General features: G+C 37.7%; 1 protein-coding gene across 2 annotated transcripts in view; it reads left to right on the top strand.

Annotated features, from left to right (window-relative positions):
• Positions 1-6490: 6490 nt before the first annotated feature.
• Positions 6491-24291, top strand: part of ANKS6 (ankyrin repeat and sterile alpha motif domain containing 6) — a 75899-nt gene continuing 58098 nt past the window's right edge. The window contains exon 1 of one of the 2 annotated variants that reach the window (XR_004230797.1): positions 6491-7113. Coding sequence is in view for 1 of the 2 variants with exons in the window: in XM_023497696.2 (XP_023353464.2) it covers positions 6770-7113 (344 nt within the window). In the remaining variant the exon portion in view is untranslated. The remainder of the gene's footprint in view (positions 7114-24291) is intronic. The other variant, XM_023497696.2, reaches the window with a different exon arrangement.

The raw sequence follows: 24291 nt of genomic DNA, 5'->3' as shown, positions 1-24291 counted from the left end.
CAACATTTTTACATATCATGAACAAAATCCAACAGCAAGAGATACAAAGAGAAATTCCATTTAAAATAACTGTCAATAGTATAAAATATTTGCAAATCTATCTGCCAAGGGAAAGTCAGGAACTGTATGAACAAAACTACAAAACACTTTCCATACAAATAAAATCAGATCTAAATAATTGGAAAAATATTAAGTGCTCTTGGATAAGTCAAGCAAGTATAATGAAGATGAGAATACTACCTGTATTTATCTATTTATTTAGTACTATACCAATCAGACTCCCAAGAAACTATTTTAATGACCTAGAAAAAATAACAAAAAAATTCATATGGAAGAACAAAAGGTCAAGAATTTCAAGGGAACTAATGGGAAAACAAATTCAAATGAAAGTGGCCTAGCTATACTTGATTTAAAACTATATTATAAAGCAGTGGTCACCAAAAACCATTTGATATTGGTTAAGAAATAGATTAGTTGATCAGTGGAATAAGTTAGGTTCACAGGACAACATAGTCAATAACTATAGCAATCTAGTGTTTGACAAACCCAAAGACTCCAACTTTGGGGATAAGAATTCACTATTTGACAAAAAACTGCTGGGAAAATTGGAAATTAATATGGCAGAAACTAGGCATTGACCCACACCTAACACTGTACACCAAGATAAAATCAAAATGGGTTCATGATCTAGGCATAAAGATTGAGATTATAAATAAATTAAAAGAACATAGGATAGTTTACCTCTCAGACCTGTGGAGGAAGAAGGAATTTGTGACCAAAGAATAACTAGAGGTCATTATTGATCACAAAATAGAAAATTTTGATTATATTAAGTTAAAAAAGCTTTTATACAAACAAAACTAATGAGGATAGGATTAGAAGAGAAGCAATAAACTGAGAAAACATTTTTACAGTTAAAGGTTCTAATTAAGGCCTCATTTCCAAAATATAGAGAGAAGTGACTCTAATTTATAAGAAATCAAGCCATTTTCCAATTGATAAATGGTCAAAGGATATGAACAGACAACTTTCAGATGAAGAAATAGAAACTATTTCTAGTCATATGAAAAGGTGTTCTAAATCATTATTGATCAGAGAAATGCAAATTAAGATAGCTCTGATATACCACTACACACCTCTCAGATTGGCTAAGATGACAGGAAAAGATAATGCTGAATGTTGGAGAGGATGTGGGAAAACTGGGACACTAATACATTGTTGGTGGAGTATCCAACCATTCTGGAGAGCAATTTGGAACTATACTCAAAAAGTTATCAAACTGTGCATATCCTTTGATCCATCAGTGTTACTACTGGGCTTATATCCCAAAGAGATCTTAAAGAAGAGAAAGGGACTTGTATTTGCAAAAATGTTTGTGTCAGCCCTTTTTGTAGTGGCTAGAAACTGGAAATTGAATGGATGTCCATCAGTTGAAGAATGGCTGAGTAAATTGTAGTATATGAATGTTATGGAATATTATTGTTCTGTAAGAAATGACAACAGGATGAATATAGAGAGGCTTGGAGAGATTTACATGAACTGATGCTGAGTGAAATGAGGAGAACCAGGAGATCACTATTCACTTTAACAACAATACTATATGAGGATCAATTCTGATGAACAATTCTCTTCAACAATGAGAGGATTTAAATCAGTTTCAGTTTGTCAGTAATGAACAGAACCCAGCTACACCCAGTGAAAGAACACTGGGAAATGAATGTGGACCACAACATAGCATTTACACTCTTTCTGTTATTGTTTGATTGCATTTTTGTTTTTCTTCCCAGCTTATTTTTACCTTTTTTCTAAATCTGATTTTTCTTGTGCAGCAAGATAACTTTATAAATATGTATACATATATTGCATTTAACACATACCTTAACATATTTAACATGTATGGGACTACCTATCATCTAAGGGAGGGGGTGGAGGGAAGGAGGAGAAAAGTTGGAACACAGGATTTTGCAAGGGCCAATGTTGAAAAATTACCCATGCATATGTTTTGTCAATAGTTATACATATATGTGTGTGTGTGTGTATATATATATATATATATATATATATATATATAAAGAGGTTGTGGGAAACTGGAGGGAACAGCCACCTGCAACTTTTTTTTTTTCCTGAGGCAACTGGAGTTAAGTGACTTGCCCAGGGTCACATAGCTAGGTGTTAAGTGTTAAGTGTTAAATGTCTGAGATAAGATTTGAACTTGGGTCCTCCTCACTTCAGAGCTGGTGCTCTATCCACTGTGCCACCTAACTGCCCCCAATGCATGTGTAACTTTTTAGCTATAGTTCTATTTGTTATTATAAAGTCTCAAGTTACTATAAAAGTATAGTTTAAGGCTATATTCCAATGACATGGTTTCCCTCAGTTAATTCCATATGAGAATGTTTTGGTGAAAGGTGGGAATGTTTGTGCTTAGAGAAATTTTAACAATATTGATGTTGTACCTGTTATTTATATTTTATAGGATTCCTCATTTGGAAGAAGTTGAAGTAACATTTTTTAGGATCAAGAAATTATTGTTAATTCTGATACAATCCTCTAATGTGAAATTAGGTCTGTATATTCTATATCCTGTGTGAGTTTTAATTGGTTTTATTAAGTCATTTTTCAATGTTCCCATTGTTTAGGGAGATTCTGAGAATAGGGTCTTTATCCTTTTCATAATATTCTCTCTAAAATGTAATGTTCTCTGTTGAGGTTTTCTTGGGGTTTCTGGGAGCAGCCTCCATTTTAGTTCAGTAATCAACACAAGTGGAGCCAGGCATGAAAGTCCAAATCCTTTATTGTCTCCTTCAAAGTCATGTCTTCTTCACTTGGGACTAGTTTTTCTGGAGGCCTATGTCTCTCCTTAGTTCCGAGAGCTTGAGTTCTTGCCTGCTTTCTCTGGTTTTTGAATCTCCTCGACTCCAAAGGTTTGTACTTCAGCCTCCAGCCACCTCAAAGGTGGATGATGGAATGAATCTGTCTCAGCCTCCAAGAGGTTCTAGTGTCTTTTCTGTTTCTCTCTTATATGTTCCACAATGAGTACAAATGAATCATTATATCACTAGGAAACCATTATTGTTGTAGGATTAAATCAATGCTAAACTAGATTTAACCATTGTCTCCTCAATTCCACTTAGTATTTTGTTTCAAGTTCTGGCCCCAAACATCTCCTTGTAGGATTAAATTAAACATATTGAACCATGCTAAATTAGATAACTATTGTCTCTATAATTCCACTGACTTAGTACCTTGTAAGAATCCTTTGTTTCAAGTTCAGAGTTCTGGCCCATAACACCTTTTGAATATGGTTAATATCTAAACATGTTTTGCTATTCTGGTTATTGAGCATCTTAAAGTAAAAAGATTTGTGTAATGTTGAATTTAAAATCCATCTACTTAGATATGAAGAAAACCTGTGAACTTTCTAGGATGAATCTCTTACTTGTTATCATTGTAAGTAGGTATAGTCAATACTTATTTGGGATATGTGATCCTTGACAGCTAAATTCACCTGAAGCTTTAATTAGTGAGACTTGCTATTTGATCTAGAATCTCTTGGGATTATAGCTGATATTATTTGGAGTTTTGAATTCAGATATGATTAACTGATGGGTCATCAAGTCAGTAATTCACCATTTGAGAGAAATATGCTGCAAGCTACTCAAAGAAATATGATCCTCAACCAAATCATTTCCAATGGAGCAGTAATGAACTGAACCAGCTATGCCCAGAGAAAGAACTCTGGGTGATGACTAAAAACCATTACATTGAACTCCCAATCCCTATATTTATGCCCACCTGCATTTTTGATTTCCTTCACAAGCTAATTGTACAATATTTCAGAGTCTGATTCTTTTTGTACAGCAAAATAACGGTTTGGTCATGTATACTTATTGTGTATCTAATTTATATTTTAATATATTTAACATCTACTGGTCATCCTGCCATCTGGGGGAGGGGGTGGGGGGTAAGAGGTGAAAAATTGAAACAAGAGGTTTGGCAATTGTTAATGCTGTAAAGTTACCCATGCATATAACCTGTAAATAAAAGGCTATTAAATAAAAAAAATAAATAAAATAAAATAAAAAGAAATATGATCCTGAATTGTAGAGGTTAGTATTTGGGCAAGGGTTGGGAGGGACAACCTTGGCCTCCACTTAAGGTGGGATCCTTCTGATTCAGTCTCCTAGGGGGGTAAGAACCCTCCTGATTATTCCTGAGTTTGGCTATAAAATGGGATTGTTAAACTGAACTGAGGATGCTTTATTCTGATATTTATATGCTTTCAGGCTGAGTGATGTAAATTGTGTCCCCTTTAACCTGTGGAGGGGCCCCTGAAATTGTATCCCCTTTAATCTGTGGGGGAAGGGTACCTCAGAGTTTCAAATCTTCCTCTAGAAGGGGCACACCCTTCTGTTCACAAGGGCAACACCCAGATAAGTAATCTCATTCAATTTTGAATTGAATTGAATTGAAAATCAATCTCTCAGATTCATCTGTAGTTGGCCCCTGGTTTGGCAAAAGATCAAAGCAGTCCCAATATATCTAGCTTTGTATGCCCAGACATCTTTGCAGAAGTCCTAACAGGATTTTGCCCACTGGTGAAGATATTTTCTTCTCAGAGCGAACCCATCTTTGCAATAATCCTGACAGGACTTTGCCCACTAAGCTGTCTTCTTAGCAAAACTATTCTGCCGGGCTTCTTTGCCCACTAAGAAAGCTTTCTTCTTAGTGCAAATAAACCCTCTTTTGCCACAGATTTCAGGTTTTCAAATTCTTTTGCAAGGAATCTGCTACATCAACCAGAGCGGATTCTTACTCTCAATTCTCACACCTCATCATGAGGACCCAAGTTCCAATTTTTGATTATAATCATGTCCCTAATAGTTGACACTCTCATGGGAATATAGCCTTAAACAATACTTTAATTGTGACTTGAGACTTTATAATAACACATAGAGCTATAGTTAAAGGTTGCAGGTGTTTGTCCCCTCCAGTTTCCCACCAGCTCTTAATTTGCATTTAAGTATTTCTTTAAACAGTGATGAATTCTCTTTGAATTCTCTTATTTGAGGAATATCTGCTTGTATAGCAGTTCCCTAAGGAAATTTAAATTAAGAGTATTATTACTGACTTGTATTCTTTTGTTTCTGGGATAGATTTCCAGATTTAGGTATAAACCTGAACTCCAAACACTGGGAGTAAAGGGGGAGGGGTGAGCTTCTTTTCTATTTAATCTGGTATTTTGCTGTTTATGTTTTTCACTCTCCTTTTACTGACAAACACCTTGTCAGATGGAAGATGCCCTATCTTGCAAGATCTTAATAAATCCCTTTTTACTTCTTACTCTGAGACTCTCTGATTATTTTTGTGTTCTATATGTTCCCACATAATGATCCACCAGAGAGTGAGTGTTTCTTTAAAAAGGTTAGTGCTGGATCTGCTCAATCCATTTCAAATATGGATTATATCCTAATGTGAAAAATTACACTTGCTACTTTTGAACCAAATCTATTTCTGTGTGCCTAGAAATTTGAAAAGTAATGTAGGAGAAAAGAAGCTAAAGGTACAGCTCATCAGGAAAATGATTGATTTCTGTGGCTCAACAGGCAAAAAAGTTGAGTTATTGTTCAATTTAAGATCTTTAGAAGTAGTTGGATCTTGCTTTTTCCTATGTTCCTATGTGTAATAATAACAATAATTACATACATACATATATATCATTTCTACATTTGTAAAACATTTTGCAAATATTATTTCATTCAATCCTCACAACTTTGGGAAGTAGGTGCTATGCTGTTTCCATTTTACACTCAAGAAAACTGAAGGTAAGAGAGGTTAAGTAATTTCCCAGCTACTTTGCATCTGAGGTTGGATTTGGCGTGAGGTCCAACATTAACCACTGCACCACCCAACTGCTTCTATTTGCATTTGCCAGTGTGTTGTTAAGCTGTTTCTTTTCTATAACTAATGCAAATATGAACGCCCTTCTCTAAATTTGTGGGGAAATTTCTTCAGCATAATAAATTACCAGAATAAACCTGGATTGCAATAGCTCAAATTTCCGGGTAGAAATTTAAATTTCTATGTAGAAATAGCCAGTTTAAAGCTTACTAGTCACTTATCGTCACAAAAAGCTTCCTTGATAGATATGCATGTTATGACAACGGAGCCCATTTTATAAATGCAACCTGAAATTCAGAGATATCTTAATGACTCTACTCGATCAAGGAGAATTAGAATAACTTTTTTTGTGTCTTTTTTTAATATGTGGCCCACGTGGGATATTTCCTTTTTTGCTTAACTATGCATATTTGTTGTCTCTGTTTCTATCTCTCTCTCTCTCGTTCTCTCCTTCTTTCTCCTCCAATTAGAAGGATATGGTCGGAAGCATAAATCCTTTAAAGTGAAAAAAGAAAATATATATATTTTTTAAAAAGGACAATTTTCTCTACACAGTGAGAACGCAGAAAATCTTTATTTTGTGTGTGTTTAACAACTTCCACTCCACCAACCAGCCTACTGCAAGTCCGGAGGAGGGTGGGGAAGGACAGAGTAGTGGGCAAATGAGGATCCAAGGCTTGGATGGGGAAAGGGGGAGAGCCTGTGAGCCAGGAATCGGGGAGGCTGGGCCAGGGCCGGGAGGCTGCTCCAGTAAGGAGAGGAGCAGGAGGAGGAAGGGCGAGTCCTACTCGGTATCCGGGGGGCGGAGTCGGGACTCCAGGATCCAGGGGGCTTAGGAGGCTCTGAGGTCCCGGCTGTCCGGAGGCCGATGGTCCCGATGGGCGAGGGAGGGATCCCCCCAGCCTTCCAGCTGCTGCTGCGCGCCTGCGATCAAGGCGACACCGAGACAGCAAGGCGGCTGCTGGAGCCGGGGGCGGCGGCAGTGGAACCAGCAGAACGCGGCGTCCCGGACGAGGAGGGGGGTGCAGGGCAGACAGCGGCGGCGCTGCTGGGGCCGGTGCCCGTGGACTGCACGGATGAAGCCGGCAACACGGCGCTGCAGTTCGCCGCGGCCGGAGGCTACGAGCCTCTCGTGAGGTTTCTACTGCGGAAGGGGGCCTCAGTCAACAGCCGCAACCACTACGGCTGGAGCCCGCTTATGCAGGCGGCGAGGTGAGCCCAGCCGGGAGCCGGGCCGGAGTGCCCTACGACCGTGCCCCGGACCCCCGGTCCCTAGGCGCCAGAGCACAGAGACGCAGCTTGGCCCGCAGACTTTGCCTTTCCATCCGCTCTACTCCAGGGAGAGATGCAAGAAGCCAAGGGGTTCTGTTTCAGTTTAGGGGGCCTGTGTTGTGTGCAGGATTCTGAAGTATTCACCCGTGTGTGTGTGTGTGTGTGTGTGTGTGTGTGTGTGTGTCTGTTCGCACCAGCACATCTGCATATTTGTGTGTATATCATTCTGTGTCTGTCTGTGTGTCTGTGGTCTGTGTTTATCTGCCTGTCTTTCAAAATGAGAGACTTCTCTCCCCCCTCCGCCCCTCCCCCCCCAGCGTGGGTTTCCCCAGTAGCAAAATTGGTTACAGAATCGGTCAAAGATCAGTTGTCACGGGCACCATCTGTCTGATGCGCTGGTGAGGGATTTTTTTGGAAGCTATTTCACTTCTTTCCTGTTTGTTTGAGTGATGTTCAGTAGTGTGTTCATTCATACCGAAAATACAGAACAGGAAAGAACCGTATTCATGGATTCATGGGGATAAACATATTTAATGCTGGAAAAGCAATTTAAAAAGTCCTAATCTAATCCTCTAATTTTACAATTCAGGAAACTGAGGTTCAAAGATGCAGTGAAATGCCAGTAGGATAGAAGGTCATTTTAGGGCAAAGGTGATTTTATTTTTGACCGGGTCTCCCCACTGGCCCTGGAAGCAGAAGACGTGGGTTCAAGTGCTATCTCTAATGGTCATTTTCTGTGTGATCCTAGATAAATCACTTAAACTACCTTGAATCTTAGTTTTCTCATCTGTAGTAGATAGCCTCTAGTACCTTTTGTGGTCCCTTTTAGATCTAGATGTAGAGTGTGTAGAAGGCTATGATAGTAGGCTCTTAGTTCTGGTTGAATTGAATTGCTCAAGGTAGTTACTCGTATAATAAGTAGCAAAGGTGAAATCCAGGTATTTTGGCTACTCATCTAGGGAACTTTCTATTTCATCTGAAGAAATTGAATCTTAGAGAGATTGACTTGTTCAAGATTATGTCTAATCATCATAATCATCATAAACAGCAAGGTTCAGAATGACATCTCAGAGCAGTGTTCAACTGGTAGGGCTTACAATGTAGAAAGGTTTCCAGGATGGTCCAAGTGACAGACTCATGCCTGTTATCTGAGGAGGAATCTAGTTGAATTTGGAGTCTTCAGCAGATTTTCTGCAGTGAAAAGAATTTTTTGACCATTGGAATTCTGTTTCCAGGTTTTTGAAGGGTTGTGATGTAATTTGGTAGAGGGAGCATCTATACAGCCAACAAAATCATGGATTGTTCACATATTGATGTAAGGACAAGATTAATCAGAATGATAGCCTGTTGGAGTTGGGAGGGACCAGAGGGGTTATGTGAATTTATTTTCTGTTTGAGGCAACTCAGAACCAGAAATCTAGGAAATACATTCTCCAAGATAGTCTGCACTCCTCACTTACAAGCATTTATAATTTTAGTTGCTAAATAACTATTAATAATAGATTCTCCAACAGGGAGAAAGTCTCTTTGGCATCCAAGTGGTACACACTTGTAATCTTAGCATCCATGGAGACTGAGGCTGATGAATCTTTTGAACATTGGAGTTCTACTTGGGAGTGGGCTAAACTGGGTGTCCATATCCAACTCAGGAATGGAAGCCATTGGTTGCCTAAAGAGGAACAAATGTATCAATGTCAGAAACTGAACATGTCAATGCTCCTATGTCAATCAGTCATGAAATCAGACCTGAAAATACTGCTTTCACTTCCAGCCTCGAAGAAATAGGGAGAAGAAGAAGAAGAAGAGGAGGAGGAGGAGGAGGAGGAGGAGGAGGGGGAGGAGGAGGAGGAGGGGGAGGAGGAGGAGGAGGAGGAAAAAGAAAAGAAAAAAGAAAAAAAAAGAAGTCTACTTAGAAACTGTCATACAGCTTATTAACAAAATTGGGAATTAGAGCTGAGGTCCTCCAATGTTCTGTTCTTTATAGTAGGCTACTTGTCTTAAATAGATTAGAAAGAGAATCCTGAAGTTTTAAAAAAAATGGCTAAATGGTACTATTTCTGGTGGAATCTTCTATTTTCCTTGTCTTGTGTCTCACATTGAAGAAGTGTTTGGATCATCAAATGTAATAGCCAGACTTCTAGTTTCAATAGTAACTTGGAAAAATGTATCATTATACATACTCTTCATCCATGTTGTAGTGAATAGACAGCTGGACTTTGTAGTCAGGAAGACTTGTGTTCAAATACTGATTTAGACTTGTAATAGCTATGGATCCTAGACAAGTCCTCCCTATGCTTCAGTTTCTTCCCCTGGAATTTGTTTTCTATCCCCCTCTATTAATGGTAGCCTAATATGGGGGGGGGGGAATATTTGAGTTTATCAAGTGTGGTGTTTTTATCTACTTGTGCTATTCTGGCTGTAAAAATCTGTGCTATGTTATTTGGCACATTTTTAGGTGTATGTGTGTGTGTGTGTGTGTATGTGTGTGTAACCCCTAGTTATACCAGAAACTTTCTCTTAAGGAGAACCAATTTATTTTTCTTAATCTTAGTAGAAAGGCTGACAGAGGTATACCAACCTGTCTATCTAACTATACTAGACAAACATTTTTTTCCCCAAATATCTACTATGTGCAAGGCAACATATTAAGTGGTGATCTCACTTCTTAAAATCAAATAATGAGACACATGTGGGTAAATGAGACAAATTAGAATATAAGTTTGAGGAGAGTACAAAGTGCTTGGAAATCACATGATAAACAAAACTTGCCAGTTGAGAGAATCAGGGAAAACTTCATGGGTCAGATGACTTTTGAGCTGGGTCTTAAAGAACATGGAGGTTGTATGACAGGAAGGGAAGGGGAAATTTTCAGGCATCAAGAACTAACTTCATGAACAAAGATTTGGAGGTGGGAAAGTATAGTGATAATGCTAAACTCTTTAGTACTTCCAACCTTATTCTACTTGAGGCTCAATTCTTTCTGTAATAAGCACAGTTGATCACTCATATGTTAGCTTCTTCCAATCTGTCTCCCCCATTCTCTGAATGAGTCACCTCTTCTTATATATAACAGAAAAACAATGGCACTATTAAAACATGCAATTGGTCAAAGATCCCAAACTCCTGTTTTATAGATACATTATATGTCCAATGCTGGGACCGATTCTAACTCGCCAAAGATAATATCTTTATCAGAATCTGCTCTACTCAAGGATTTATATCACTGGTCAAGGACCTGTAATTTCATCAGTAGAAAACTTGACTGACACAATACAATCCATCTGCAATTTAGTTGAAGATCTTATATTAGGCACATAGTAAGGCAGCTAAAAGTTTTATAAGAAAGGTGAATTAATGCAGAATATTATAGAAAATGTTTAGAAAGGGAGCTTGATGGAGTGAGTAAATGCCTGTTAGATAAATTGTGACCCTAGGTTAAAAGAAGCCACTTTATCTATCATTGATGTGGGCCAGAGGTGGCCAATGGGCAGGTCTTTAATAGTTCATTTCCTGATAATATTAAAACTAAATCATTATGCAGCCTTGAGGGATTCTAATGTATGGATTAGTAGCCTATTTCTGTTTGAATTTGAAACTTCTTCTCTTGGCAATTCTGGAAGACTTGAGATGCTAATCTGTTTGGGTAGAAGGAATTTCTTTACTTGGGGATCTTCTATTCAAATGAATTCTTGGGTCTGATCTGTATGCCTCTGAAAAGACAGTCGGTAGGAGAAAGATTATTTAAATCTATTTGGTATGGAGATCAAAAAAGACTGGGAAACTTTGATCTACTGCAAAGCTTCTTAAACTGTGGGTGTGACCTCATATGGGAGTCACATAACTGAATGTGGAGATCATGAAAAATTTAGCCACAGTAAAAAGTATCAAATATTTCATCAAGATTTAATTCTTCATATAAAAACCAAAAAGCACATTCATCTCACTAGCATGCAAATTTGTTTTTTTTTAATAAATGGTAAAATGATACATATTCCAAAGAATTGTTTTAAAATACATTTCTTTGTGATTATTAGTAAATAGTTAATTAGTATGCCTATTCTATATACCTATGTATGAGGGATAGAACAGAAAATTCTCTGGTGAAAAGGGGTTGTGAGTAGAAAAAGTTTAAGAAGCCCTGGTCAAGAACAAACAAAAAGGCTAAATATCTTGGAGCCATTCACTTGTCCTTGATTGGCAGGCCACTTTCTCCAGTTAGTCCCTTTTCTTAAGCAAAAGCCAAAGTGATTAGTATCTTTTCCAAAGTGTTTATCTGATTCTTAATTAAAGGAAGCCTGTTAGGATGTCTAATTCCCCCTTCCCTCCCAGACATTTGTTTTTTTGTTCCTTCCTTAGTGGATTCAGCCACTATTGTGGTCTACAAGGTGTACTAGGCCATGGGAAGAGTGAGGTAAATAAATTTACCTGTCAGTGTTAAAGCTATTAGCACAGGAAGTAAGCACGCTGGTGCAATGGAAAATGCCAGCCAGGGGTTAGATGCTTGCAATGAGCTCAGGGGCAGTGATTTTTAATAATCACATAAAAAATGACAGCAGAATCTTACTGCTACTGGAAGTTGTTAGAGGAACCCCACTATTTACTGGAGAGAATAATTTGGAGCATTATTGGATTGCTTTTCAGGAATAAGCTATTGGGGCCAAGTCTAAGAAGGATCAAGTTGTACTTTTGAATTCATAATGGTGGTTGAGTTTTCTCTTTCTTTATTGCCTTTTATGTGAGTTATGTAGCAGCTGTCTGTGGATTCTCTTCCTTGGATCTGAACCATCGGGAATAAATAGTGTCTGTGTGTGTCCTAGGAAAGTAAGGATCTCTAGGGAGCTTCCACTTTTGACTGTGTATTGTAGAAATAGACTAGGACCTAAATCAGTCATGATCACTGTGGGAATTCTCCATAGTAATAGCAGACCCTAAGCCTGCTTGGTTTGCATTTTCTTGAAAATGTTCTTGAAATGATTCTTTTTATTTTTTTCCAGGTTGGGTACAGCCTTGGCAATGTAGTAGCCAACCTTAATTATCTCTCTGTTCATTTGTCCCCAAACATCCTTGGCCTTGATTTTTTTTTTTAACCTGCTCTTTCGTTACATAATTCTGTTTGTATCTACCCTTATATATCTTGCTGTCACTTTAAGCTCAATGGCTCAAAAATTGAGCTCACCCCTTTCTTTGCCCACCTGTTCCCCCCAGCTTCCCAAAGCCTCCACCTTCCCAACCACAGCACTAAGTTTCCAACTACTGTGTTTCTGTTAATGGCACCACTTCCAGGAGGCTGACTTGAAGAAGCCAAAGGCGATATATATGGTCAGCATTTACTGACTCACTGCTGAAAGGAAACTGTTGGAGAAAACATTGTGTGTCACAAATGATCTTTTTTTTTTTTTAATGACAAACTTAAAATATTTCATCTGAACAACCCTAACCTTTTGGATCTTTGGATCCTCTTGATACTTGATATAATATTTTATTTTTTCTGATCATTCAATTTTTTTTTACTATATCGGACATTTCTAGCCTCTCCAATATACTCGCCCTTCTGATTTCATTGGATTTAGAATATGATGGGTAGCTAGGTGACACCATAGTGCATAGAGTGCTGGGCTGGAAGTCAGGAAGAATCATTTTTCTGAGTTTGAATCCAGCCTTGAACGCTTACTGGATGTGTGACACTGAACAACTCACTTCACCCTGTTTGCTCCAGTTTCCTCATTTGGAGAATGAGTTGGGGAAGAAAACAAAAAAAACCCAAACAGTATCATAAAGTCAGATATGACTAAAAAATGACTGGTTGTGGGGGAAAAGTCCTTTACTTCCCTGTGTGACCTTAAATGATTTAAATCTCTCTGGCCCTCAGTTTTCTCATTTGTAATCACGAAGTCAAAGAATGTGTTTTGCCTCTTTTTATATTCTCAGCTCTACCTGCCACATAGTAGGCACCTAATAAACAAATAAAAGGCACTTAATTGAAACAAATTGGCTGGACTGGATGACCTCCAAGGTACCTTCCAGATACTGGTGTGGTTTACCATTTCCTTCTTCAGCTTATTTGATAGATGAAGAAACTAAGGGTTAACTGACTTGACCAGTCATATAGTTAAGGTCTGAGACTAGATTTGAATTCAGGAAGATGAGTCTTCCTGGCTCTAGATCTGGCGCTCTATCCCCTATGCTACATATTTCCCCTTTTCCCTATTATATATATTATATCTTGCGGTACTGATTCTATCTTGAGCCAGCCTTTATTTTATCAGCACTCAGTTCTAGAAATCCAAGTCCCACCTTTCTATTGTCAACATCTATCTTCTACAAATATGCTATCTTTCCCCAAACTGGAAGCAGTTACTGCTTACTCATTCATCAACCTCTGAATTTCCAAGGATGGGATATTATCATTCTTCAATAGTAATAGTAATAAAAATAATAGATAGCATTTATATAGTGCTTAGTATAATGCCAGGCACTGTGCTAAGTGTTTTGTAGATATTATCTCTTTTGATCCCTACAACAATCCTGAGAGGTAGATTTTATGAGTATCCTTTTTATGCCTCAGGAAACTGAGGCAAATAGAGGTTAATGACTTGTCCAGTAAGTATCCAAAGCTTAATTTAAATCTAATTTTTTCTGATTCAAGGCTCATTTCTCTGCCTACTACATCAGGGCTTCCTACACTTTTGGGGTATATGTATAATTTTACCATTTAAAATGAAAGCACATTTGCGTACTAATGAGATAGATGTGTTTGTTTATTTTAACATTTTTAATTAAATCTACACATAATATTTTTGATATCTTTTACTAATGTCAAATTTTTCATGACCCCTACATTCAGTTATGAGTTTATGAGCCCACAGTTTATGAAGCTTTGCGCTATACTGCCTAGTGGTCCCAGGCTAAATATCTCAGTCACCTTTGATTCTTTTCTGCATTTTTTATATCTAGTCTGATACTTTTTTTTTAATTCCTTGAAAGCACCATTTGAATTCTTAGCCCCCCCTTTTTTCTTTTTTCTTTTTTTTCCTTCTTCTTCTTTTGCTGTTATTTTAATTGAGATCCTAATATCTTTTTTTTAAACTTCTCTCAAAGCCTCTTGAGCTTTTTTTTTTTTTTAATTATAATAACTTTTTATTGACAGAACCCATGCCAGGGTAAATTTTTTTTTTACAACATTATCTCTTGCACTCACTTCTGTTCCGATTTTTCTCCTCTCTCCCTCCACCCCCTCCCCTAGATGTCAAGCAGTCCTATATATGTTGAATATGTCCTAGTATATCCTAGATACAATATATGTGTCCAGAACCAAACAGTTCTCTTGTTGCACAGGGAAAATTGGATTCAGAAGGTAAAAATAACCGGGAAGAAAAACAAAAATGCAAACAGTTTACATTCATTTCCCAGTGTTCTTTCTTTGGGTGTAGCTACTTCTGGACAGAAGTCCATCATTAATCAATTGAAATTGAATTAGGTCTTTTTGTCAAAGAAATCCACTTCCATCAGAGTACATCTTCATGCAGTATCATTGTTGACGTATATAATGATCTCCTGGTCCTGCTCATTTCACTCAGCATCAGTTCATGTAAGTCTCTCCAAGCCTCTCTGTATTCATCCTGCTGGTCATTTCTTACAGAACAATAATATTCCATAACATTCATATACCACATTTTACCCAACCATTCTCCAACTGATGGGCATCTATTCATTTTTCAGTTTCTAGCCACTACAAACAGGGCTGCCACAAACATTTTGGCACATACAGGTCCCTTTCCCTTCTTTAGTATCTCCTTGGGGTATACGCCCAGTAGTAGCACTGCTGGGTCAAAGGGTATGCACAGTTTGATAACTTTTGGGGCATAATTCCAGATTGCTCTCTAGAATGGTTGGATTCATTCACAACTCCACCAACAATGCATCAGTGTCCCAATATTCCCGCATCCCCTCCAACATTCATCGTAATTTTTTCCTGTCATCTTAACCAATCTGACAGGTGTGTAGTGGTATCTCAGAGTTGTCTTAATTTGCATTTCTCTGATTAATAGTGATTTGGAACACTCTTTCATATAAGTGGTAATAGTTTCAATTTCATCATCTGAAAATTGTCTGTTCATATCCTTTGACCATTTATCAATTGGAGAATGGCTTGGTTTCTTATAAATTAGAGTCAATTCTCTCTATATTTTGGAAATGAGGCCTTTATCAGAACCTTTAACTGTGAAGATGTTTTCCCAGTTTGTTGCTTCCCTTCTAATCTTGTTTGCATTAGTTTTGTTTGTACAAAGGCTTTTTAATTTGATGTAATCAAAATTTTCTATTTTGTGATCAATAATGGTCTCTAGTTCATCTTTGGTCACAAATTTCTTCCTCCTCCACAGGTCTGAGAAATAAACTATCCTATGTTCCTCTAATTTATTTATAATCTTGTTCTTTATGCCTAAATCATGGACCCATTTTAATCTTATCTTGGTATACGGTGTTAAGTGTGGGTCCATGGAGATCCTAATATCTTTATAGCTTCTGGCTAATCTCACAATCTCCAGTTTCTTCTCTTCAAACCATCTTGCAAACACTACTAGATTAATCTTCATAAATCTTTCATCATTGCTCAATCTATAAAGCAGAAATTTCTCTTACATTTGAGGTTTTTCATGTTCTGGACTTAGCTTAGGCTATTCAACATTATTTCCCACCATTACCTCAAATGTAACCTCACTCTCAGGCAAAATGTTTCCTAAGCATGTCATGTTCTTTCCTGTGCTTTATAGCTGCTGACTCCCTTTCACAGCTGCTTCAATACTGACTTAGAAGGCCCTTTCTTCTCTCATTCATTTATTTCAATCTTTCTCATTCTTTGAGGGTTTACAACTTCTCACACTCATCTCTCTAGATTAACTGCTCTAGAACTTGATACTGAATTGGTTAGCATTTAATTTTTTCGTAATTGTTTCATCTCTCTAATTTACCTGTGGAGAATAGAGCAGAAATGTTTATTTTCAGTATAGTCCAAAAATAATTCATACATTGTCATGTTGGTCTACACTGAAAAGTGGATGAGCAGAAGCTTGTGCTATCCAGAGTAGAGAAAAATAATGGGCAGATTTTTTCTGGCCTGCTTGTATTGCAGATGAAGAGTTTAGCAAAAAGGATGGAGATGGCGCCTATTTACAGGAGGCAGTTTTTTATGGGAAGAGTCATGAATATATCCCACAGCAAGGATGATAAACAATCGATGGACTAACTGATTATATACTGACCCAACTTGGTAGGATGAGCCATCAGACTTGATTGTTTGGATACAAATGAAATGATAAGTATAGAAGCAGTCTAGTCCACTTTAATAGCTAGCTAGCAGGGTGAATAGAGCATTGGACCTGGAAAGAGGAAGACCTGAGTTCACATCTAGCCTTATTCTCAGGAAATGTGTGACCCTGGGCAAGCTAATTAATCCCTCCCTTTAACCTGAAATTTGTTCATCTGAAAATAGAGTTAATATTAGCCCCTACTTTTCAAAGTTGTTGTGAGAAGATATTGTAAAGTGAACTTTAAAACACTATGTAAATGCTAATTATTATTATTATTATTATTAAAAAGTAATTTGAAATGCATTAAAAAGGAAAAAAATAATGACATTATAACACACTCTGCGCTCATTCTCTCAATTCTCACTGATAGATTGGATCTCTGCTTTGTTTAGGGATCTAGGATATAATCCTAAGGGTTACTGTCTTCCTAACAATTTCTAGTAATTACCCCCATTGCCAATCTGCTTCTTAAAAGAGACTAACTAGTCTTTGTACAAAGGCATTTACTCATGTAGTTACAAAGCATTTTTCTCATAACTAGGGATACATTATTCCCCCGATATACAGTCCATTGAGTGGGTAAGAGAGAGTGGGCTCAGATTTTAAGATACATGGTGATGATATAGAAAACACATGGCTAATGCAGCTAGAAACTCCAGCTCCCTAGGGCCTTTATGTCATCATTTTCTTTGGATTAGCATGGTGCTAGTTGACTGACAAGTCCCTTGGCTGGCTCTGCTCCTCAAGAGGATTTTTTCATATTCAATCAAACCTTTCTATTCTTAGACCCTTTTCAGGTGTGGAACATTTATCCCTTGCTATGTGCTGGGTGCAATGCCAAGCACTTTCCAATTATTATTTCATTTGGTCTTCACAATCCTAGGAGGAAGGTGCTTTTATCATTTTCTTTTTACAGATAAGACAGCTGAGGCTGAATGATTTGCTACTAATTCACACAATAGAGTCCAAAGCTGTTAAGTGGCTGAACTCTTGGGTCTTCCTGACTTCAGGTCCAGCTCTATCCCCTATGCTCCTTAGTTGCCTCTTCTTTATAATCTTCAATCATTTTCAGTTACGTTCTGCTCTTCCTGACCCGATTTGGGTTTTCTTGGCAAAGAAAAGTGGTTTGGCATATCCTTCTCAAGCTCATTTTACAAATGAGGAAACTGAGGCACACAGGATTAAGTGACTTGCCTAGGGTCACATAGCTAATAAGTATCTGAGTCCAGATTTGAAATCAGGAAGAGGACTTTTCTAAACTCCAAACCTGGCTCTCTATCCACTATGCCACCTAGCTGCCCTACAATATTCTACTTTTGCTAAAGTCTGATGGAGTTGGGGGTAGGCAACACCTTATTATAAAAATCCACTGAAGGCTTCTGTGAAAGCCAAGCAAAACTTGGTGCCTCTACAACAGGTTTTCAACTTTTTCTACTAATGACACCTTTTTACTCCAGAAACTTTTACATAAACCCAGGTATATAGGCATATGAAATAAGTATATAAATCAAACAATTACTGACAATAAATCATAATTTCATGACCCCCCCATTCAGTTACTAGACCTCATAAAGAGTTATGACCTTCATTTTAAGAAGTTTTGCTCTAGACAAGTGGTTCTCAAAGTGTGGTCCAGAGAATCTTGGGGATCTCTGAAATGCTTTCAGAGGGTCTATAAATTAAAAAAATTTTTAATTTCTAATATGATAATATTTATAAATATAACACACAAACAAAATCTCTTTGGATAGATCCTCAATAATTTTTAATAATATGAAGATTCTGAAAACAAAAGTTTGAGAATCACTGCTCTAGAGTTAGAGGTTCTAGCTTCTGCCTCTGACACTTTCTGATCTTGGATTAATTACTTGAACTCTCTGGCCCTCAATTCCCTCATCTATTGAAAAGAAGAAGAAGAAAAAGGACTTGGCCCAGATGGCTTCCAAGGTCTCTGCCAGCGCTAGAGCTTTTTCTGGTCACTAAGAGAAATTTAAAATTGAAGGGTTAATGCAACTAACTGGAATTCTGGGGCAAGGTTAGATGCTGATGTTGGTTTGATTTGGAGGGATTAGACTTCAGAAGAAAGTGCAGGTTAAAGGCTGAACACCCTGTGTGAAGTCCTTTGCTCTCACCCTTTGGTTTTTTCCTAAGGCTTTTATCCTTGGCCAGGGGCCCCACCTGAAAAGGGAAAGGAGGCAATCTGCTTTAGTCAGAGAAAGGGTTCCAGCAGCATTTTCATAACACTACATGAAAACAGCAGTACAAACAGCCCTAAACCATCTTTCCTTTCCTTTTCAGTAATTGATTAGATTATTTTGAAGTGATTTGGGTAAATTATTTCCTAACTGAAATTCATTCTTGTTTCTCTGCTGATGTAAGACTCTAGATTATATCATGCTTCATTTGTTGAGAGGTATGCTCATCCTGTCTGTTTGTAACTCTCTGGGGAGTTGTAAATCTCTTGTCACAAGGGTATTATTTTACTGAGTCTTTGTATTATAGGACAAATGGAAAGGTGGGCTGGGTGCAGAAACCTGTTTCCAGAATGAAAAGCAGAGTCTTGTATTTTATTTATTAGTGGCTAACACTCACCCAGAATGGGGTGGACAGGGATGGGTTGAAGGCTGCCTGGTAGGAGAAAATGTGCTCATTTTTAAGATCAGAGTGCCAGTATATTAACAAAGGTGACAGAATCAAAAGGCTTATTTTATTCCATTTAAGAACTTTAGACTTTTAGACTTGAAAGATACTTCAGAGACTATCTAGTCCAACCTTCACAAGTCCAGTTAAACATAACAAAAAGGTGGGGGTGGGCCCATGCGGTAAAGATTTGGTTTTATCTTGATGCCAAAAGAAACACCAGAGAATGGATGTCATCAGAATGAAGAGAAAACTAATGTGTATTAACATGCTTTCACAAGCCTCATTCATGAAGCTTACTATTCTGGACAAGAGATTGTCTAATTGTAAAGCATTTAGCACAGTGTCTGGCCAAAAATATATCAATAATAAGATCTATTGATATATAAATAATATTAATTATATTGTTAGTATATATTCTGTCAATATAATTAATATATTGATATTTAATGTTAGCTATTGCTATTACAACTATCTTTTTTATTTTTATTTTTTATTACAGCTTTTTATTTTCGAAACATATACATGGATAATTTTTCAACATTAACCTTTGTAAAATCTTGTGTTCCAATTTTTCCCCTTTCCTCTTCCCCTAGTTAGCAAATAGTCCAATATATGTATCTAACATCATAGTTGTGATTTTGAAAGGTAACTGTGCTCATCACCATTTTAAATGTTATTTCTAAATTAGTATTTATTAACTTATTTTCAATAATCCTTTTTTTCCCCTATAGAGATGTAAAGTCTTCTCCCCTGTGCATTGTAGGAAAATGACCTAATTGGGGAAAGTGAGAGTACTCCAAACTGACTGCCCCAGGCTTCTCTCTGTGAGATTTTCTTTACTCTCTTGTGGCTTGGTATCCTAAATCTCAGTGGGTTCCAAGCCCTTTGGTTCTTCTTGCCATCTATCCCAGACTGGCTTTGGAGCTCCTCCTGTTTCCCCAGCTCACTTGCCTTAGCCCAGGGATGCTTGACCTTTTCTGCATCATGGATTCCTTTGGCAGTCTGGTGAACCCTTCTCAGATCTGTGTTTTTAAATGCATAAAAATACCACATGGTTTTAAAAATATACTAATATATTTGTAATAAAATAATGAAATACACTTGTCAAAAACAAATTCTAAGAACCCAGGTTAAGCATCCCAGCTTTAGGCAAAGGTAAAAACTCTTTAATTCAAGTGAGAAATGTAATAGGATTAATAATAAGATCTTATTTAATAGGTAATTACGGAGAGGAAAAGTAACAAGCCAAAATAAAGTACAAAGCTTGCAGGGTTCATATTCTCATCGACATAGAGATAATCTTTTCGTTTAACCCCTTCTGACCTGATAAGAGAACAAAGACCTCCGTCACAAGGAGTGCATTGTCCCAAGCACACTTAAACAAGACCAACCGCAGAGCCTTCTTTCTCAGAGGGAGGACTCAAGTTAATAATTACTTGAACTGCTCCAGAAACATTTCTGGCATTTCAGCCACAGAACCAGGAGCTAGGGATTGGGCAAGTCAGGTCCCCAGGACCCTGAGGTCTTTTCAAGGTATTTCTATTTTAATATTCAAACTCACCTCAAGTCAAATCCTGACTCTGCCTCACAGGCACTGGGTGATTGAAGTGGATGGAGTAGAAGACCTGAGTGCAGCTGACACGGTGTGACCTTGGACAAGTCACCCAACCTCTGTTTACCTCCATTTTCTCATCTGTAAAATGGAGATAATCAAAGTACCTAACTTTCAGAGTTGTGAAGATCAAATGAGATATCTGTAAAGTGTTTTAACACATGGTGCTTAATAAATATTTTTTTCTTCCTTCCCTCCCTCCTTCTTTTCCTTTCCTTTCATCCTTCCTTACTTTTCTTTCATTCTTCCTTTTTGGGGAAGGGTGAGGGGCAGTGTTCAAGTTGTCTAATCTTTTATTTCTTCCTCCTATAAAATGAGATTTTTTCTAGTTAAAAGTCTGCCACTGGGATACTGGTTTTTTGTAGAGCTGCTTTTCAGGATTAAAAATCATATAATGATTTAGTACTTGGTTTACAGAATTCTTACCTAACAGAAGTGGTGAGGTTGATAGTTTAAGTATTATTGTTGAGGTGTGAGAAATGAGGGTTGAGAGATCCCCTAACAGCAATGAGGTCCCCTGTCTGGTCACAGGATTTGTAAAAGAACTTAATGGAGAAATTTGTGGCAAAAAGTGTGTTTATTACACTAAGGAAACAATTTTCTTAGAGAGCAAAATCCTGTTAGGATTATTTGCAAAGATCTGAGCGCACAGCGTTTGTTTATATCGGGTTTTTTTTGGCCCAGAGCTGAGGACCTTTCAAGAGAGGGTGGTGGTTATGTCCCAGACCAAGCGCTCCAATTAAATATCATGAACAGGAGGATGGGGCCCCTCCCAAAGGCCAGGAAGGGTTTAGATTTAGCACCTTTCCAACCCTTCCCCCCAAAGATCAGGGGGACAATTTACATCATTACTATCCCCATTTGATAGATGAGCAAACTGAAGCTAAGAAATTAAGTGACCAGAATTGGGTCACACAACTCATAAGTGCCATGAAACCCACTCTTGAGAGCAGTTTCCCCCTCCCCCCACTGTTCTACATTGACTTCTCCAAGAATCCTTCAGAGGCTTAGTTCTCAACTAATTTAATTGCACCAGATGTTTAGCTAGCAGGTGGTGTAAACACTTAGGTTTGAGGATGAAAATTGACAAGTGGAAAAACAACTTGCCATGCAAAGGAACATTACAGTTTGGCTCAATGCCTTAGGGAGGATGCCTGATAGAGGTGCTTTTATTATGCAAAGCAAAATTCTCAAACAGAAGGTAAACTATATTCTAAGTTTAGAGCTGGAAGAATTTTAGATTATCTTGTTCCCCCCTCTCCCTTCCCTTCTCCACATTTTATTGTGAAAAAAGCTGCAGAGAAGTAAATTGGCTTGTTCAAACATAGGAACTGCTGACAGCTTGGTGCAGTGGTTAAGATTAATTTTAGAGTCAAGGGACCTTGACTTGAATCCCACTTTTGATATTTACTACCTTGGCAAGTTATTTTCCCTCTCAGGGACTCAGTTTCCTCATTTGTAAAATAATGGGGTTGTACTAGATGACCTCTAAGGTCATCTAAATCCCAGCTTTTTAAACTATGGTTCAGGACCTCACATGGGCTCTCATAATTGAATGTGGAGGTTGTGAAATTATGATTTATTAGCAGATATTTGTTTTTATTTTATATTCCTGTACACCCGGAGTCATGTAAAAATTTCTTGGGCAAAAAGGGATCACGAGTATGAAAAAGTTTAAGAAGCCCTGGTCTAAATGACCAACCCTAAACTCTGTGATCCCAAGGATAAAAGACAGGATTTGAACCTAGGTCCTATGACTCCAAATCCAGTGTATAATCCTTTGTATAAAATTCAAGGGGTGAGACAGATTTGTCCTTTAAAAACCAAGTAAACCAATCCAGACTTAAGATTGTTGGTTCTTCATTCTTAAAGAGGACCATGACATCAGGGAGATGATAGGATGACATGCAAATGAGTTGGATTTAAGTGATGAAAGGCTATGCAAAATTACTTACTTTCTCCTTCAAAGCCATGTGGGTTCTCTGGCCAAGTATAGATTGAGATGACTGGAGATGGCCCTATTACATGGGGCAGAAGCAAAAGTGAGAATAACAAACAGTGCAGGTCAATAAGGGATAGGACATGAGCAAACAGGGTCAGGAGACAGCCTCTCAGGGTGGGGAGGTACATATCATGGCTGCACCTTTCCCATCTGCCTAATGGGTTCTGTTGGGCTAGTACTGGTGACATGAACTTCCACATTTTCTAATCATAAAAACCTGTGTTTACAGTTATAGTTTTATTAAGTTCTTCCTGTTTAATTAACCAGGTTATACAAGCTTTGAAATTCTTGGATCATTTGATATGGCTTCCTATTAACTCTAGAATCAGATATAAATTTCCCAGTTTGGATCTTAAAATTTTTTACAACCTGACTTCAACCTACATTTCAAGCCTTATTACACATTATTTCCCAACATAAACTTTTATGGAATTGTCATGCTGAGCAACTTCCCTGTTCTGTTTCTCCTTCATGACATTTCTTCTTACTGATCCTTCAAAGGCACCTTAAAAAGTCCCTCTTCCTCTTCTTAGAAACCTTGGTTTCCTTCCAGTCTCAATTAAAGGGGTTTCCTTCTACCTCAAACCTTTTCTGAGGTCTCCAATTATTAGCCTACCCTCCCCTTTATCTTCTATTCATTTTATTCTATATATGTGCCGCCGCCTCCCCATCTCTCACTGTAAGGAGGATAAACAGGGAAAGATGACATCCACACAAAGGCCACCATCACAGTTTTTGAGGGTTTAGCAGAGCTATTCATTGTTATTGTTATTTAAATAGAATGGAGTCTGGTACAAAAAACTTAAATCCAGACTTTATTTTTTTTTAGTGTTATGTCTCAATATAGAAAATGGTTAGCTCTTTGGAGGCAACGATGGTCTCATTTTTGCCTTCTAATCCCAGTGCTTGGCACATAATAAGTGCTTAACAAGTGCTTATTGGTGGACTGTTTCCTTGAGACATCTTAGCATCTGCATGTTCTCATTTGAATGAAATTATCTTAATTCAGCCATACACTCAGAGAATTGTAGAGATCATCTAGTTTATGATCATAGATGAAATAATACACCTAAAACAGTTTGCAAACCTTTAGATACTTTATAACTGCTAATATTATTATTATACTTACTTTAACATTGGTATTTAATGTGGAAGAAATTATGGTCTAGTGGGATAAATAATAGAAGTAAATAACAATAATATAAAAATGGAGAGGAGTGATGTAAACAAAGTTTTAGAGTGTTGTGCCACAGTTTCCTTTGATTATTCTACCTCAGTTTCCCTAATTGTTTTACCTCAATTTCCCTGAATTGTTCTGCCTGGTTGCAACATCCCCTCTCCTAATCATCATGATCCAGATAGGAGAAAGACCTTCTATCTTAGACACCATGACCTCAGACCTTCCCTACTTATCAGAATGTCTGGTGCCTCCCCCCATCCTGTCATTGTTCTTGATCCCAACTTATCAGAATGTCAGGTGCCTCCCCCCATCCTGTCAGAATTGGATTGATAGCCCGTTCCTACTCTCAGTGTTGTGACTCTGCCCCTGCCTT

The sequence above is a fragment of the Sarcophilus harrisii genome, chromosome 1 (assembly GCF_902635505.1).
Source record: "Sarcophilus harrisii chromosome 1, mSarHar1.11, whole genome shotgun sequence".
In the NCBI taxonomy this organism is placed as follows: Eukaryota; Metazoa; Chordata; class Mammalia; order Dasyuromorphia; family Dasyuridae; genus Sarcophilus; species Sarcophilus harrisii.
This window is presented reverse-complemented; position numbering and strand designations above follow the sequence as displayed.